Source organism: Pipistrellus kuhlii, unplaced genomic scaffold, assembly GCF_014108245.1.
Source record: "Pipistrellus kuhlii isolate mPipKuh1 unplaced genomic scaffold, mPipKuh1.p scaffold_m20_p_8, whole genome shotgun sequence".
Classification (NCBI taxonomy): Eukaryota; Metazoa; Chordata; class Mammalia; order Chiroptera; family Vespertilionidae; genus Pipistrellus; species Pipistrellus kuhlii.
The window spans coordinates 857,389-875,000 of NW_023425584.1; the positions used below are offsets into that span (position 1 = coordinate 857,389).

General features: G+C 62.4%; 1 protein-coding gene across 1 annotated transcript in view; it reads left to right on the forward strand.

The window, feature by feature from the left end:
* The window catches only part of SDK1 (sidekick cell adhesion molecule 1), a 435,892-nt gene that overhangs the window by 199,839 nt on the left and 218,441 nt on the right, over positions 1-17,612 (forward strand). The window contains 1 exon segment of the mRNA XM_036424227.2: positions 15,006-15,165. Coding sequence (XP_036280120.2) covers positions 15,006-15,165 — 160 coding nt within the window.

Here is a 17,612-nt window from a genome sequence, read left to right on the forward strand (position 1 = left end):
CCTGCCGGTCCTGTGCCTGCGCCCTCATTAGATCCCGATCGTTCTGGTCAGGGCGACGAGTGGCTGCTTTGGACTCTCCAACACGATTAACATTCAGGGCGTTTTGTCCAATTGACCGTTGACCTCCCCCCTCGCTGTCTGTGGGGCTTCCTTCTGGTGAGCACGGGTGTCCGGGTCAGCCATGGCCAGTTCCAGCCGACCCCGCGGTATGAGCAGCGCCGTCCACAGCCCAGAGCACGCCCCTGGCAGAGGGAGCCCGGATGTAGCTCTGCCTTAGGTGGCATCCAGTGTGGCCTCTGGCGAGCTCCATTTGTATTTTTTAATACTTATTTGCTTGTTTAAAAGGTATATCTTGGTTTTAAAATGCTTTTAGAGTTGGTGAGAAGGGCAAAGCGTGTGTCCGGCAGAAGCGAGGAAACACGGGAAGAGCGGGCGGGCCCAGAGCGGGCACCGCTGGAGCCGATGGGAGGGGCGGAGGGCGGGCGTCCGGCTGGCCGTGGCGGTGCCTGCGGCCCTGGTGGACGACACAGCACCAGCAGGCGGGTCCCGGCCAGCTGCCAGGCCCACAGAGAGCGCCAGTTCCTCTCCTCGCCATCCCGAGGCAGGCAGCGCCGTCAGCATCCGGCTGCCTCGGGACGGCCACCCTGAGGGCGGGGACCCCCCGGAGCCATCGCTCCCGGGGGGATGTCACAGCTCCTCCTGGACGTTTGTTATGACAACACCGTCATCACGCTGTGTCTCCGTCAGGCGGCGGTGGCCTGGCCGGCCCCGGAGGCGCCGTTCCGCACCCGGGGCCCGGAGGGCACTCACCCCTGGCTCCGCGAGTGCTCCATCCGGACACAAACGAGGGCGTTCGTGGTGCTCGGTGCCCAGAGCTCTCCTCCCGGGCCTGCTCCCTGTGCGGGTCCTTAACCTCGGGTGCTACCTGGTCACCGTCTGCAGCAGGAACGTCTGTCAGAACGTGGGCGGGTGTGTACCCACAAGGCACACATCTGTCCCGTGTCTCCCCTGGGAGCTAAGACTTCACCGTTTTATCCAGTATATTTATTGTTTTGTTTTTTGGGGGGACAGTGGTACTCAGAAACAGATTTATCTTTGCTAATAGCTTCCCGAACACAAGCTCACCGCAGGAATTACCTATAATAATCCCACAAGCCAGCAGCACAGAGGACATTCTCTCTTCACAAGCGAAGGAGTGGCCGTCCACACCAGCAGTGGACTGGTCCCAGCGCTGGTCAGGCCGGAGGTGGAGGGCGGGAGGTCCGGCCTGGAGGAGGCGCCTCTCGCAGGAGCCGGGCTCCTGGCCGGGGAGGCTGGAGCTGGTGTTGCTAGGGCGTGTTGCTAGGGAATCGAGGGGATGAGGGGCAGGGGCTCCCTGCTGGACAGTCTTCGTCCTGCTGGTAGAGTCACCCCTTCGCCAGGAGCTGTGTCCCAAGGGTCCCTGTAGGGTGTTAGGTCAGCAGAGGTCGCCCTGCCCGGCCAGGACACCGGGCCCCCCTCCATGCGGAGTCTGCCTGCCGCGCCGCCCCTGTGCCTGCTGTGCGCTGCGAGCACGTCCCAGCGGCCACAGGGCTGAGCTGCTGACGGCTCATCACCAGCCGCTGAGACGGTGACCCCCCGCCCCCACGGCTGCCCTCACTCCCGCAGCCAAACAGCCCTGCTCTGCGTTTCTGCCCTGAACATTGGCCTGGAAATCAGCACCTCTTCAGTGACATGGACCCGCCTGTCCCAGTGCTGTTTTCGAAGTTCCCTTTCAGGGCCCTGCATTACTCAGTTTAACGAGAGTTGGATTGTTGAAGTATTGTAGATTTTCACTTACATGGTGTAATAGCTGGAATCCCAGTTGTGAGTATGTGAAACATTTTATTCTTGTGCTATTATTTATTATCGTAATACTTTCCATATGAACAAGTGTAAACCTACTTTTGCCCACCCTGTGTACATGTATGTACTGTATATATAAGTGTGTGTATATATGTGTGTATTTACATATATAATACTAGAGGCCTGGTGCATGAAATTCGTGCACAGGGGAGGGAGGGTCCCTCAGCCTGGCCTGCACCCTCTCCAATCCGGGATCCCTGTGGGATCAGGCCTAAACTGGCAGTTGGACATTCCTCTTGAAATCGGGGACCACTGGCACCTAACTGCTTACCTGCCTGCCTGATCACCCTAACCACTCTGCCTGCCTGCCTGATGCCCCTGTACTCCTGCCTGCCTGATTGCCCCTAACTGCCCTCCCCTGCCAGCCTGATCACCTCTAACTGCCCTCCCCTACCAGCCTAATCACCCCTAACTGCCCTCCCCTGCTCGCCTGGTTGCCTCTAACTGTTCTCCCCTACCAGCCTGATCGTCCTAACTGCTCTCCCCTGCCAGCCTGATCACCCCTTGCTGCCTCTGCCTCGACCCCACCTTCTGGCTTTGTCCAGAAGGACATCCAGAAGGATGTCCAGAAGATGTCAGGTCTAATTAGCGTATGCCTTTTTATTAGTATTGATATTACCAAGATCTTGGTTTTGATATTGTTATTGTTACTGTAGGCTGTCTTTGTTGTTAAGGAAGTTGATTTTTGCTTTAGAGTTTGTTATAAGGGAATTCCCAAGTTCACATTTAAGAGAAAAGTAATTAGCTCATCTAAACCCCCTTTAAAGTGATCAGCTCTGAGATGTAGGAGCTCACCCAGGAAGCCTTCTTGGCCACAGAGGAGAGGCTCCCCTTGTCTCTGGGACAAGAGGGCTAAGTGCCCGTGTTCCCTGAGTCAATGGGCTGTCCGTGTTTTCAGCTGATCGGTAACCCCTGCCCGGCCTTAGAAAGCCCGAGCCACCCTCCCTCCCCGTCCTCTCCCTCTTCCCTGTGTTCCTCACTGCGTCCTGTCAGGAAAAGCTCCAGCTGCTCTTTGAACATCTAAGCACGCAGGACTTATCGGCTAACCAACGCCGAGCCAGCGGAGAAAGGGCGCCTGACCTTACTGAGCAGCAAGGAGTGACTCATGCTTTTTAATTCAATTCAAAAGACCTCTATTGGGTATGTACTACGTTCAAAATCCTGTGGATGATAGGAGGACTGATAAGTCAATAGTTCCTAATCTTAGGAAATGTACGTTCCTGCTTTTTCCTTTTACTTCGCTAGACTTCATTTCCTTGATGGTATTTCATGCACTTTGTAATGTAAGACGTTTTGAATGAGTGACAGTCCTGCCCACTGGAGAGGAGGCGGCCTTGTGGGACTAGGATCTCCTGGACCCAGGGCATGAGTGTGGCGGTGTAGCCATCATGGGCATCGGACCAGCTTGGCGTTGGCATCTTGTCGATGGGGGTGACTGCCCCTCCGTCCCACCAGGTGAGCAGATCCCTGGGCGACGCAGGGAGGCAGCTGGGAGCGCCAGAAAGCCCAGGTGGCCGGAGCCGGGCGTGGGCACGGGCCCCCCAATGGACTCACAGTGTGTGACCCGAGACCAGTGACAGCCTCCGCGTCCCGCTGTGTTCTCCGCTGGTGCTGATGGCAGCGTGCCCGGGGCTGCCATGCAGCCTGCTCTGTGACCGCAGGGCTGGGCAGAGGGCCCAGCTGCCCGGGGCAGCCCTGCTCACCGCTGCAGCGGCTGTCGGCCAGGGCGTGGTCTGAGGTGCAGGGGGATCGGGTCCCTGGGGAGGGGGCGGGAAGAGCTCGCTCTGAGCCGCACAGGTGTGACCTGGAAGGGCCTCCCCTGGGTTATGGGCGCGTCTGAGTGTGGCGTCCCGCAGGCCGGGGGAACAGACCCCAAGGCTGGGCGGCTGGACAGGCAGTTCTTTCTCCACCGCGGGCGCCGGGAGTCCAAGGCCAGGTGTGAGCAGGGCGAGCCGGGAGGTCTCTCCTGCTGGTGGATGGTTACCGTCCTGCCATGTCCTCACATGACGGGGGAGGAAGAGGGACCGTAGCTTCTGGTGTCCCTGCTAATAAGGGCGCTGATCCCGTCACGGGGACTCCCCGGGGACGCCCCCCCCACACACCTCCTGAGGCCGTCCCCACAGCCATCGCACCGGGCGGGGCTCCCGCTGCGAGCGGGAGGGGCGGGAGGGGCGGGAGCGCCGGTCGCACCGGCCTCCGTGTGCGGCTCTTCACCGGAGAGAACGCACTGTGCGCCTTCTGAGGGGGAAACCACGCGGACCAGACATAGCTGTTTGGCCAGCTTTTGATTTTGCAAGATCAAGAAAATAAATCTCCAAGTAAACAATGAGATTCCATTAACGGGAGCTTCAAAGGGCCGTGTCAGCGAAGACCGTCAGTCTGCCCGGAGAAAGTTCTAGCATCGGCTCACTGACCGGCGAACCAGCGCTTCCTTTGTTCTCCTGGCGCTGCGGCCGGAGCGGGAGGCTCCCATCTGTCACGGTCCCGAAACCCGCACACGGCGCTGGGGCTGCGAGCCGGGCCGCCCGTGTCTGTGATTAACCGGCCGTTCCCGGGGGCCGGGCGGCCGGGGGAGCCGCCCTTCCATCCCCGGGAGCCGGGCGGCGGGTTCGGGCGCCGCGTCCGCCATGTGCGTGTGCGCTGTGTGCGTGTGCGCCGTGTGCGTGTGCGCCGTGTGCGCCGTGTGCGTGTGTGCCGTGTGCGTGTGTGCCGAGTGCGTGTTCACCTGGCTGTGTGTCTGCCTGGCTGTGTGTGTGCCTGGCCGTGTGTGTGCCTGGCCGTGTTCAGAGGCGGGGAACGGAAAGGGGAGGGGAGGAAACCACACGTCTGGCTTCACACCGCAGAGCAGACTGCCAGCTGTGATTTGGCAGCACCGGGGATCGCTCTGGCTCTCCCGGAATCCCCCCGGGCGGGGCTCTCCTGTGGACCCTCGTCGCTCATGCAGTCCGACTTCTCTGGGCCACCCCCAGGAGGTCCCTGGTTTAGAGTGGCCAGCGCCGCCCGGGGACGGCTTCTGAAGTCACAGGGCCCCGCCTGGCCGGAGGGGTCCGGGCCCTCGGCGTCCTGGGGCGGGAGGCCCAGGCGGGGTGGCCGTCCAGGGCCCGGAGCCTGAGCGGGTCTCTAAGGAGCGGGCCGGCTCCGGGTGCCAGGCCCGGCTCTGCGGCGGGAACGTCTTAGCCGGCCTCCTCGCTCGGCTGCCGGGCTGGCGCTGTCACGGCAGAGGAGCCTCAGGTCCCTCCCGCACCCCCAGCGCCTCCTGCCCTCCTGGCTCCTCCCACGCTGCGCCCCTCCCGGCGCCACCCCGGCCCTTGGTCCCTAAGAGCCGTCTCCCTCGCCCATGGAGCCCTGGGACCTCCCTTTCCACCTGTTGAATCCTGTCCGTGTCAGACGTGCTGAGAGCGCCCCATGTCTGTCACATGACAGGAACATGAAACGAGCATTTCACTCCTGCCGGGAAGCACGCTCGGTCACGGGGCTGGCTGGCTCTGTGCTGTGGCTGGTGACGTCCCCAGCCCAGCCAGAGCTCTCCGGGACCGTCAGCGCCCACATTCCCAGGTGACCCTGGGTGCCCGCGCCCGGGCCTGCGAGCGGGGGCTGGAGGGTGTGGGCAGGTGTGGATCGGAAGCTACGAGAAAGGGGGCGGGGAGCTGAGGGGGCGGGGCCCCATGCGGCTCTTTGGCCCCTTGACGGTGGCTCTTCCACAAAACACCACGGCCTGGGCGAGTCTATGTTGAAGAAGTGGCGTTAGAAGAAGTTTACATTTTAAAAATGTGGCTCTCCGAAGAAATCTCATTCGTTGTCCTGTTGACATTTGGCTCTGTGGGCTGATGAGTTTGCCGACCGCTGCTGTAGGCAGAGCACAAGGGAGAGGTCTGGCGGGCAGATGGGACGGCAGCACTCCGTATTTTTAAATCGCATCTCAGATGTGATGAAATAAGCAGTACCCAAAGCAAATTGCCAGTTTAAAATATTCTGTTTGGTGTCTAAAAAATGAATACTAATAAGCTTCAAATCATAAAACCACAGTAATTTCTTGCTTTATGCAACCGAGGTCTTGGAGTGAACACCAGATTATCAGCACGTTTCCGGAGGATCGCCGGCTTCGGAGGACTGAGCGACGCTAAGCTCCTCTGGTCCCCGCGGAGCTGCCTCGAGGCGGAGGGACCCCGAGAGCCTGAGGCCGCGCCCCGCCCCGGCGCCGGCCAGTGGCCAGGCTGGGGTGCCCGCAGCCTCCTGATCCGCTCCAGGAGGCGCCCATGTGCGTCCAGAGGTCAGAGCCGTGTGTTGCCGTGGCTCTCGGACTGTCTGGTGTTTTCCGACGTGATCGCCCTTCCAACGTGTGGCCCTGGGGCCAGCCACTCCGCGGGAGGCGGAGGTCAGCGGTGATGGATGCGGCCGTACCTCCCGGTGCTCGGTGCCGGGCTGCGGGCGGCCCCCTCCTCCTGCACCGCTCTCTGCGAGCCAGGCCTCGGCTTTGAACCTCCCCACGGACCCTTTACCGGCTCTGCCCGCGGGCACGGCAGCGCCCGCGGGGATCAGCTCTTTGATCTGACTGACGGAGGGTCAGGGCCACCCGGGAGGCCTGGCCGTTATTAATTCCTTTCCGGTCGTCCGTCCCCGTGTCCGCCCAGGCCTGGCCTTGGCCAGCCGTGAAAGTCACGGGCAAAGAAACACTTTCCCGCTGCTCCTCCAGGCGCTCAGGGAAGCATCGCAGCCAGGCGCCTGGCGGTGTGCTCCTGGGAGGCTGGCATGTGAGCTGTGCCCGGGGGGGACGGGCACTGGTTAGCGCAGGGCCCACTGCTGAGGCCCCCTGCTCTGCTCTGTAGTCATTGGGGGGGGCGGTGAGTGTGTGTGTGTGTGTGTATGTGTGTGTGTGAGAGAGAATGCGAGTGTTTATAAGAGAATGTGTATGTGTGTGTGTGTGAGTGTATGTATGTGTGCACATATGTGAGTGTGTGTGCACATGTGTGTATAATAGTGTGAGAGTGTATGTGTGAGAGTATGTGTGTGTGAGTGTATGTGAGTGTAAGTATGCATGTGTGTGCATGAGTGTGTGAGTGTGTGTAAGAGAGTGCTGAGTGTGAGTGTGTGAGAGTATGTCTGAGTGTATGTATATGTGTGTGTGCACACTCACATACTAGGATGCACACATTTTATTTCTGTGTTTCACATTGAAGCCCTGTTTTTAAATGTGTATGAAGGTTACCCAGAGCGAGGAAACCATGTAAATCTGTGCGTCTCAGACTTTTGTAGGAGGCATGGGGGGCCAGCCCAGGACGGGTCCGAAGGGGGAGAGGCGCTGAGCGGCCCCCACACAGGCCGCAGGCCGGGGTCCTCTCCAGAATGAGGCCTGCCGTCGGCGGAAGTTACAGGCTGACCCTGCGGAGGCCTGTGCACCACTTGCTCCACTTTCGGAAACAACGAGGAAGCATTTCACCGGATTACTGCTGTGGAGGGAGGAGTGTCTTCAGGTTTGACCGGCCGCCTGCTGATAATTTATTTCCTTCGAGCTCCTCAGGTCATCACAAGAATCACCAACAGTTTGAAATCGAAATGATGTCCTACTACACAATGCCAGCCATGTAGCGTAAACATAGTGCACGCCATTAAAAATGTAACTGCCACCCCCTCGTACACGGAAACGGCTCAGACCACAGGGCCCCTGCGGGAGGGGAGTGTGCGAGGTTCAGGCCGTGCCCCGGGGAGAGCCTGCCCTCGGCTGTCAGTCCGTGATGACAAGTCCCCGCAGCTGTAACGGCTCCCGCCCCCTCCCCGCCCCACCATCCCCACACCGCAGGGCGCCGCCGGCTCCTGCCCGCGGGGCTGTGTGTGTGTGTGTGTGTGTGTGTCCGTGTGTGTGTGTGTGAGTGTGAGTGTGTGTGTGTATGTGAGTGTGTGTCTGTGTCCGTGTCCGTGTGTGTCTGTATGTGTGAGTGTGTGTCTGTGTGAGTGTGTGTGTCCGTGTGTGTATGTGTGAGTGTGTCCGTGTGTGTGTGTCTGTGTGTGTGTATGTGAGTGTGTGTCTGTGTCCGTGTCCATGTGTGTGTGTCTGTGTGAGTGTGTGTCTGTGTGAGTGTGTGTGTATGTCCGTGTGTGTGTGTGTGTCTGTGTCCGTGTGTGTGTGTATGTGAGTGTGTGTCTGTGTCCGTGTCCGTGTGTGTGTATGTGTGAGTGTGTGTGTGTCCGTGTGTGTGTGTGTATGTGAGTGTGTGTCTGTGTCCGTGTCCGTGTGTGTGTATGTGTGAGTGTGTCCGTGTGTGTCTGTGTGTGTGTCCGTGTGTGTGTATGTCCGTGTGTCCGTGTGTGTGTGTATGTGTGAGTGTGTGTCTGTGTGAGTGTGTGTGTGTGTCCGTGTGTGTGTGTGTGTCTGTGTCCGTGTGTGTGTGTATGTGAGTGTGTGTCTGTGTCCGTGTCCGTGTGTGTGTCCGTGTGTGTGTGTCCGTGTGTGTGTGTCTGTGTGAGTGTGTGTGTGTGTCCGTGTCCGTGTGTGTGTATGTGTGAGTGTGTCCGTGTGTGTCTGTGTGTGTGTCCGTGTGTGTGTATGTGTGTGTCTGTGTCCGTGTCCGTGTGTGTGTGTATGTGTGAGTGTGTGTCCGTGTGTGTGTGTGTGTGTGTGTGTCCGTGGGCGGGAGGCCATCCCGTGTGCTTCTCGCTCTGTGCCTTTCTGAGGCCGCGGCGCCCGCACACACGCCCTTGTACAGCAGGGGCTGGGGGAGCCGCGCCCCGCACACACGCCCTTGTACAGCAGGGGCTGGGGAGCTGCGCCCCGCACACACGCCCTTGTACAGCAGGGGCTGGGGGAGCCGCGCCCCGCACACACGCCCTTGTACAGCAGGGGCTGGGGAGCTGCGCCCCGCACACACGCCCTTGTACAGCAGGGGCTGGGGGAGCCGCACCCCGCACACACGCCCTTGTGCAGCAGGGGCTGGGGAGCTGCGCCCCGCACACACGCCCTTGTACAGCAGGGGCTGGGGAGCTGCGCCCCGCACACACGCCCTTGTACAGCAGGGGCTGGGGGAGCCGCGCCCCGCACACACGCCCTTGTGCAGCAGGGGCTGGGGAGCTGCGCCCCGCACACACGCCCTTGTACAGCAGGGGCTGGGGAGCCGCGCCCCGCACACACGCCCTTGTGCAGCAGGGGCTGGGGAGCTGCGCCCCGCACACACGCCCTTGTGCAGCAGGGGCTGGGGAGCTGCGCCCCGCACACACGCCCTTGTACAGCAGGGGCTGGGGAGCCGCGCCCCGCACACACGCCCTTGTGCAGCGCAGGGGCTGGGGAGCTGCGCCCCGCACACACGCCCTTGTGCAGCAGGGGCTGGGGGAGCCGCGCCCCGCACACACGCCCTTGTACAGCAGGGGCTGGGGGAGCCGCGCCCCGCACACACGCCCTTGTGCAGCAGGGGCTGGGGAGCCGCGCCCCGCACACACGCCCTTGTGCAGCAGGGGCTGGGGAGCTGCGCCCCGCACACACGCCCTTGTGCAGCAGGGGCTGGGGAGCTGCGCCCGCTGCGGGGCGTCCGGGTAAATGTCACCGCCTTTAACCACCACGGACTCGGCTGACCTGCTGCTCCACAGGCAGCGTCCTCACCTTTCTCCTGACGGGGGAGCCTGTGTTCGCCGCGGGCCTCAGCGCCGGCTGTGGCTTTTCAATGGTCACTAGGCCTCGCCGTGCGCGAGGGGGCAGGGCCTGGGGGTCGGCCCGCGGCCTCCTCCGCTCCGGCTGGCGGGGTCGGGCGCAGAGCGCGCCCCGAAGACTGCTGCCTCACCCGGGCCCCAGCCGGCCCCAGCCAGGCTCCGTGCCGTGTAAAGAGCTGGTTCGGTGACGGCCGATTTCTGGGCGCGAAGAACATCCTGTGAGGGAATGCTCTGCCCCCCGCACGCGGGCTGGCACAGGGCTGGCCTCTCCTCCCCCCGCACTGCAGGCTGGCTCAGGGCACTGGCTCTCTTCCCCCCGCACTGCGGGCTGGCACAGGGCTGGCCTCTCCTCCCCCCGCACTGCAGGCTGGCACAGGGCACTGGCTCTCATCCCGCACTGCGGGCTGGCACAGGGCACTGGCCTCCCATCCCCCCGCACTGCGGGCTGGCACAGGGCTGGCCTCTCCTCCCCCCGCACTGCGGGCTGGCACAGGGCACTGGCTCTCCTCCCCCCGCACGCGGGCTGGCACAGGGCACTGGCTCTCATCCCGCACTGCGGGCTGGCACAGGGCTGGCCTCTCCTCCCCCCGCACGCGGGCTGGCACAGGGCACTGGCTCTCCTCCCCCCGCACACAGGCTGGCACAGGGCTGGCCTCTCCTCCCCCCGCACTGCGGGCTGGCACAGGGCTGGCCTCTCATCCCCCCGCACGCGGGCTGGCACAGGGCACTGGCCTCTCATCCCCCCGCACTGCGGGCTGGCACAGGGCACTGGCCTCCCATCCCCCCGCACTGCGGGCTGGCACAGGGCACTGGCCTCCCATCCCCCCGCACTGCGGGCTGGCACAGGGCACTGGCTCTCCTCCCCCCGCACTGCGGCTGGCACAGGGCTGGCCTCTCCTCCCCCCGCACACAGGCTGGCACAGGGCACTGGCTCTCCTCCCCCCGCACTGTGGCCTGGCACAGGGCACTGGCCTCTCATCCCCCCACACACAGGCTGGCACAGGGCACTGGCCTCTCATCCCCCCGCCCCTGCCCGCCTCCCTGCTCCCGGAGGAGATGCCCCCAGACATGCCCACGGCATCCTCCCCTGCCGGGCCCTGCCGGGCTCAGCCCCCTTTCTCAAACTGCTTTCCTCGGGGACGGGGGCTCCGCACACGCGCGGCTCCCGGTGCGATCTGTCTGTCCGTCTGGAAGGAAGCGCGGAGGTGCTTCCGTGCTGCCCCCCCCCCCCCGCCCTGTCTGCCAGCCACGGGGGCAGCCGGGGGGGGGGGTGGGTGCCCCGGCAGAGGAGGCCCCGGGCAACGAGGGAAGCCCCTCACGCCCCAGACGATGCCCACACGTAACCTCCGTCCCGTTGTCCCAGCTCGGGGGCTGTCATGACGGATCTGCTGGCACCATCGGCACAGGTGCTTGTGCGAACGCAGTCTGCGTGTCCGTGGGGCCGGCGTGGCGGGCTGTGGCGGGCACCCGTTCGGGCCTGCAGACCCGCCGCGCCTGCTGGGGCTGTGCTGCGTGACCCACCCCGCTCAGCCGTGCCCGGGGACCGGGCCGTGTCTTCTCGCGTCCTCAGCGCTGGGCATGGCCACTGTCTGTAGTCAGTCATCTGGTCAGTGTGTGCCGTAGCGCCTGGGCTAACCTGCATTTCTCCGGGCCGGGCTGGCCTCTCCTCCCGCCGTGTCCCTCCGCAGAGCCTCCTCACAGGAGCGGGTGCTGCTCTGCCCGCCTCCGGTGGGGCGTGTCCATGCGCTGCTGGTTTCCGAGCTCCCTCATACATTGCAGACTCAGGTTCTTCTCCGGACAGGTGACAAGATCGGCTGCTCTCCTCGCGGCGCCACTCTGTGTAGTTTTGTTTTGTTAATCCTCACCCAGGGGCATTTTTTTGTTGATATTTAGAGAGAGTGGAAGGGAGGACCAAAGACACTGAGAGAGAAACATCAATGCGAAAAGGGCACATTGATTGGTTGCCTCCCACACATGCTCTGAGCAGGGATGGGATGGAGCCTGCAGCCTAGGCATGTGCCTTTGACCGGACTCGAACCCGGGGCCCTTCCGTCCAAGGCCCGGCGCTCTGTCCACTGAGCCACACCGGCTGGAATGCACGGCACAGCACCCATTCTTACTTGAAGTAGCTATTCGCAGACGCATATCCGGAGTTAGGTGTTTGGTAATACATTCCTGAAAACGAAGAGCATAACGTTGTGCCACCGAAAACAACTGACAGGATTTGTTCCAACGAGTGAAAATCGGAATTCCGGAAACCATCTCTGTGCCCATGAGCCTGACGGCGTCCTGTTAGTGAAGGACGGTCATAGGCTGCAGCATTCACATGTGATGTGTTTCTTTGCGTCATGAAGTGTGTCAGCATTGGGAGAGGGAACCGGCCAGCCTGTGGGAAGGAGCCATTTAATGCCAGCAAGGCCTCAGGGCTGCGGAGGGAGCCCCGCCTTGCACGCCCGCTAACAGCTGAGTGCTGGTGCCGTGCTCGATCGGACTGTAGAGTTGTGTTTCCGTAGCCTTTCACTAACAGCCTTCTTCTGCTGGAGGATCTACCCAGATCCCCCCACTGCGTTTAGCCCCGCCTGTGCAGTGTCTCCCAGGCGTCCTTGTTTTAACGACCTTGACGAGCTCGGAGGGTGCTGTGTGGAGAGGGACTACAGCATGTGGACAGGTTCAAGACCGGGACTCAAGAGAGGACCCAGCTTGGAAGGCAGAGCCTCCCAGCACGATTATATCCAGCAGCTGGAGTTGTAAGCTGGAACCTATGGTCTAAACACATGGCCCCACATGCCTGAGTGATACAGGCTGCAGGTAACCAGGTCTGTTCAGGTGCATGTGATGGAGTAGGATGGGACCCTGGAGAAAGCTGTAGACGTCTTGACCAAGTCCGTACTTCCCCTCCTGGCTTCGGCTACAAATAGAGCCTCGGCTTATGGGCTTGGGCGCTGTCTCTCAGGAAGCAGCATCCTGCCAAGCCCCAGCTTTCTTCTCTCGTCTGTCCTTTCCCAGCTTTTCAGCCGCCCCCTCAGGGCCGCCCTGGGCCGTGTCGGGCGGCGCCGTGCTGGTCCTGTGTTTTGAAGGGTGCCTTTTGGATTCTCTGATGTTTTCCTCATAACAGACTGGGGTTTAGGGAAGAGCACCAGATGTGTGGGGCATGCTCATTGCACAGAGTCAAGGCACGTGGTACCAACACGATGTATCTGGATCCCTGGTGATGTTGGCCTTGGTCACCAGGACCCTGGGGTGTCTGCCAGGGTCTTCCCTGTACACCTGCTGTGGTTTCCATCCCACAGTCTGAGCACTGGGAGAGACATACATAGTGTCTCCTGGGAATGGGAGGAAGATGGGGGGGGGGGGGTTTGAGGGTAGAATGGGCGTGAATTGGTTTAAACTCTAATCTTCCTTCCAAAACATCTCTTATACCAGATTCAAGCAGTGCCATGCCCCAGCTCATGAGCTCACCCCAAAGTTCAGCTGCCGAAGAGCAGCCGTGGGCAGAGGTGGCCCCGCCCGGCGGAGGCTGCCCCCGGTGCTGCCCCGGGTTTCAGCCGGGCCTGTGGGCCACAGGCGTGTCACCCTCCCAGACAGCGGTCCCTCCGCTCCCGACCTCTCGGCCGGGGCCTGGGGGCGCCCCTGCTAAGCAGACGTGGGTTCGTCTTTACTCGCCGTCGCTGTAAGATGGAGGAGGCGGGAGCCAGTGCCAGATGCTGGCGGCCCGGCCGCAAGCCTCTAGCTGCAGCCACAGAACAGGCGGGCCTGACGCTCACGCCTCCGTGGACTCCCGTCTCTCCTGCCAGGAAGGGCTTCTGGTGGTGGGGTCGCCGGTTTCCCTGGTGAGCCAGGTAGTTACCCCACCGCGGCCCACCGCCTCCCAGCTCCTGTCCCGCAGCTGCCCCGGCCGGCGGCCCTCTCCTTCCGGGATGAGCCCCGGCACGCGCACCAGACAGGAAAGTTCAATGAATTCATGTCGCCGCCCAGAGACCCTCGGAGTCCGTTTAGGACAGTGACTTCTGCGTCATAAAATTATAATGTTGTCTGGAGAGAACATTAAGTCCATCCCTCTCCTTGGGATGGACCTTAAATCTGCGTTAGCCAGACAGACGAGCTCTCCCTTTCATAAATGATTTATGTTCTATTTAAAAGATTGTGAAAATGGAAATGTCACCGTTTTCCTTAGTAATTCATCCAGGGTCTTCTAATGATCGCCGTAAGAATACAGAAGCAGAGTTCATCTCTGCTGATTTCTCCCCAGGAAGGAGTCTCTTCATTATTATCGGGGAAGACAAGTGTGTGCGCTCACACACACACACACACACACACACACACACACTCTGCCTCAGGGCAGCAGGGGACCCCGTGGCCTTTTCCCGGGTCAGGGTCTGATGACCTCAGCTCAGAAAGAACTCAATCGTGTTCATCTTTATGGGCCACCCCGGACTGTTTTCTGAGCCACTTACGGGCGTAAAGACCGCCTGCTCTCAGGGGCGGGGCCGACCGCACACGAATCCTCTGCCTCCTCCCTCGCCTGAGCTTTGCGTGTTGCTACCGTGAGGCCTCGTTTAGCTGCAGGATCCACTGTCTGCTTCCGGGCAAACAGTGCTGGGCTCGGGGAGAGGACTCACTGGGCACACTGGCTGGTCCCCGTGAAGGTACCTGTGGCCATAATTTCAACGCAGACACGAACGATTCCCCTCCCCCCTCCTGTCAGTGGTAGCTCTGCGCCAACCACAGGGCTCCCGTGGCCGGCATCACCGGAGATCTTGCTGGCGGCTCTGGGCGCTGTCCTGTGAGGAGTCCCCGGTCAGGCCCGGTGCCCGCGCCGTGCGGCACCGAGAGGCCTGCTCACACGCTGCGTGTTCTGTGGCCCCGTGGCCCACGGTGTCGCTCACGTTCAAACCGCCGCGTCATCTGTGACGTTGACGATGCCCGTCCATAGTACAACCAAGTCCAAGTTCGTGCGTGTCTACCTTGAAGCAAGTTTCTTTCACAAGACGTGTTTCCTCGGCCTTGGTCTTGTGGGACATGCAGCCACAGGAGGTGACAGATCCCGTTCTGTCGTCAGCAGAGTGCAGATGGCGGCACTTCCATCACGCCTGTGGCGCCGTCGGCCTCCAGGCCTCACAGCTACAGCCGTGGCAGTTCCGCTTGGTTACTCAGCTCGGGTCATGCGAGGGGTGACTCCGCTGAAGTACCCAGCAAACAGCGAAATTTGACACAGGGTGTAATGCCGCCGTGTGCATACCGTGTGTACATGCCACGTGTACATGCCACAGTGTATGTGCTGCCGTGTACATGCCGCCGTGTACATGCCGCAGTGTATGTGCTGCTGTGTACATGCCGCGTGTACATGCCGCCGTGACCATAGGGGTGGATGTTTCTGCAAATAACTGAGTCACTTTAAACAAGGGATTCACTCATTGATGGATGCCATTTTCACATTCACTTTATTCAGTTATTTTCTTCTCTCTCTCCTTCTTTCAAACACTCAGAGGACGTTGTGCCGTATTTTAAGACGGAGCCGGGGCTGCCGCAGACGCACCTGGAGGGGAACCGCCTGGTGCTCACCTGCCTGGCCGAGGGGAGCTGGCCCCTGGAGTTCAAGTGGCTGCGCAACGACAGCGAGGTCGCCGCCTACAGCAGCGAGTACAGGTACTGGCGCCCACGCTGGCCTGCAGCCCGGTGTTAGGGCGTCCGCCTCGGGGCCGCGCACAGGGGCCTGTGTGGGAGTGGTTTCCAGTCGCGGGGAGGAAGGGGGGGTTGAGCTCGCGCTCAGAATGTGCTCACTACGCGGACGCAGGCTGTATTGCTCACACGTAGGAAGCGGTTCATTATGTTTGTAAAACTGAGCCTGGGAGTGGAGCTTCCAGACCCGAGGAGGATGCAAACAGCAGCCTTAGCTTAGACCTGCGTCTCCGGCAGCAGCCAGCTGCAGCGCCCTGTCCGAGGAGCACACGCTTGTAAACGAAGCTTAGACCGGAGCGTCTGCAGCTCTGAGGCCGGGAAGCCCCCTGGGGGCTCGCGGAGCTGGGTCAGGAGAGACGGGGCCACCAGAGGGTGGGCCTGGGAGGGCGCCTGCGTGCCCAGCACGTCCCCTGTGGGCGCTGGCCCGGGCCCAGCAGAGGAGAAGGTGCAGGCACTCCTGTCCAGCTGACTGTCTGTGTGACTGTGGACAGGCTGTCTAACCAGAGTGACCTCACTTCTCTCATCTCTGAAATGTGTATAGCAAAGCGCCCCCCCCCCCCCCCCGGGCTCTCCTGAAATTCAATGACAATGCTCTGACGCCGCAGGCAGATAGGAATGGCGTTTTGAAAGAATCCAGAGTGTCCGTCCAATAAAAAGAAGCCGCCAATGGACGGCCTGCCTGGTGTCATGGCCAAGGACAGTGGCAGACAGACTGTTTTAGGCCCTCCATCTCCTCTGGCTGCTGCTCTGAGCCCCAGCCGCCGAGAACACGCCTGTGCCCTCCTGTCCGGCTTCTGCCTCTTTCTCCCCTTTCACAACCGAGAGGCCCCCGCCCGCCCGAGTCTCCTGCTCAGAGCCATCCCGGCGCCACGCACACCTCAGCCTGTGGCTGATCCCGCAGAGGGCCCTGCAGGCAGCCACGGATGGGCTTCCTGCCGTTCCTGCTGCATGAGCTTCTCCTGACTGCCGATCTGACCCTGGAAACGGGGTGCTCAGGCCAAGCCCGGAGCCCCTGGGATACGCTGTGCGGCGGGCAGCCAGCGCAGCATGGGCACGGCTCCCCCTTTCCAGCCCTGCTCCCCTCCCGGGCCCTGCTCCCCTCCCCGGCCCTGCTCCCCTCCCTGGCCCTGCTCCCCTCCCCGGCTCTGCTCTCCTCCCCGGCCCTGCTCCCCCTCTCCAGCCCTGCTCCCCTCCCCAGCTCTGCTCCCCCTCCCCGACCCTGCTCCCCCTCCCCTCGCTGCTCCCCTCCCGGGCCCTGCTCCCCTCCCCGGCTCTGCTCCCCTCCCCAGCCCTGCTCCCCTCCCGGGCCCTGCTCCCCTCCCCGGCCCTGCGCCCCCTCTCCAGCCCTGCTCCCCTCCCCGGCTCTGCTCCCCTCCCCAGCCCTGCTCCCCTCCCCAGCCCTGCTCCCCTCCCCGGCCCTGCGCCCCCTCTCCAGCCCTGCTCCCCTCCCCAGCTCTGCTCCCCCTCCCCGACCCTGCTCCCCCTCCCCTCGCTGCTCCCCTCCCGGGCCCTGCTCCCCTCCCCGGCTCTGCTCTCCTCCCCGGCCCTGCTCCCCTCCCCAGCCCTGCTCCCCTCCCCGGCCCTGCTCCCCTCCCTGGCTCTGCTCCCACACCCCGGCCCTGCTCCCCCTCCCTGGCCCTGCTCCCCTCCCCGGCCCTGCTCCCCTCCCCGGCTCTGCTCCCCCTCCCCGACCCTGCTCCCCCTCCCCGACCCTGCTCCCCTCCCCAGCTCTGCTCCCCCTCCCCGACCCTGCTCCCCCTCCCCGACCCTGCTCCCCTCCCCAGCTCTGCTCCCCCTCCCCGACCCTGCTCCCCCTCTCCAGCCCTGCTCCCCTCCCCGACTCTGCTCCCCTCACCGGCCCTGCTCGCCTCACCGGCCCTGCTCCCCTCACCGGCCCTGCTCCCCCTCACCGGCCCTGCTCCCCTCACCGGCCCTGCTCCCCAGCATCCTCAGCAAGGCTGGGAGCGCCCAGGGAGGACAGCACCTGCGAGAAGTGCCGCAGGTGAGGGCTCTGCTCCAGCAGGCGGAGCACAGAGTCCTGCTTGGAGGCCCTCATTTACATACATTAGCATCGGACTCCCCAGGTTTGTTTGAAATTTAAAACAAGTTGAGAAAGTCTCCTGGAAGCACACTGCACCTGGTTTCAGGGGAGCGGTTACCAATTGCTGGGAGGAGGGAGCTCCCTCTGCCCCCAGGTCCTCGTTCTGTGTTGATGCAGAAGGAGCGTCCCCTACAGGAAGCCTGCGCTCATGTTTCTCCAAACATTTCTGCAGGAGACACTTCCCTTAGCTTCCCCCAAAAGAGCACTGGCTGCCCTGGCTGGTGTGGCTCAATGGAGCAGGCGTCTTCAAACTACGGCCCGCGGGCCACATGCGGCCCGCAGAGGAGTCTGATCCGGCCCGCCGGGTTTTTTG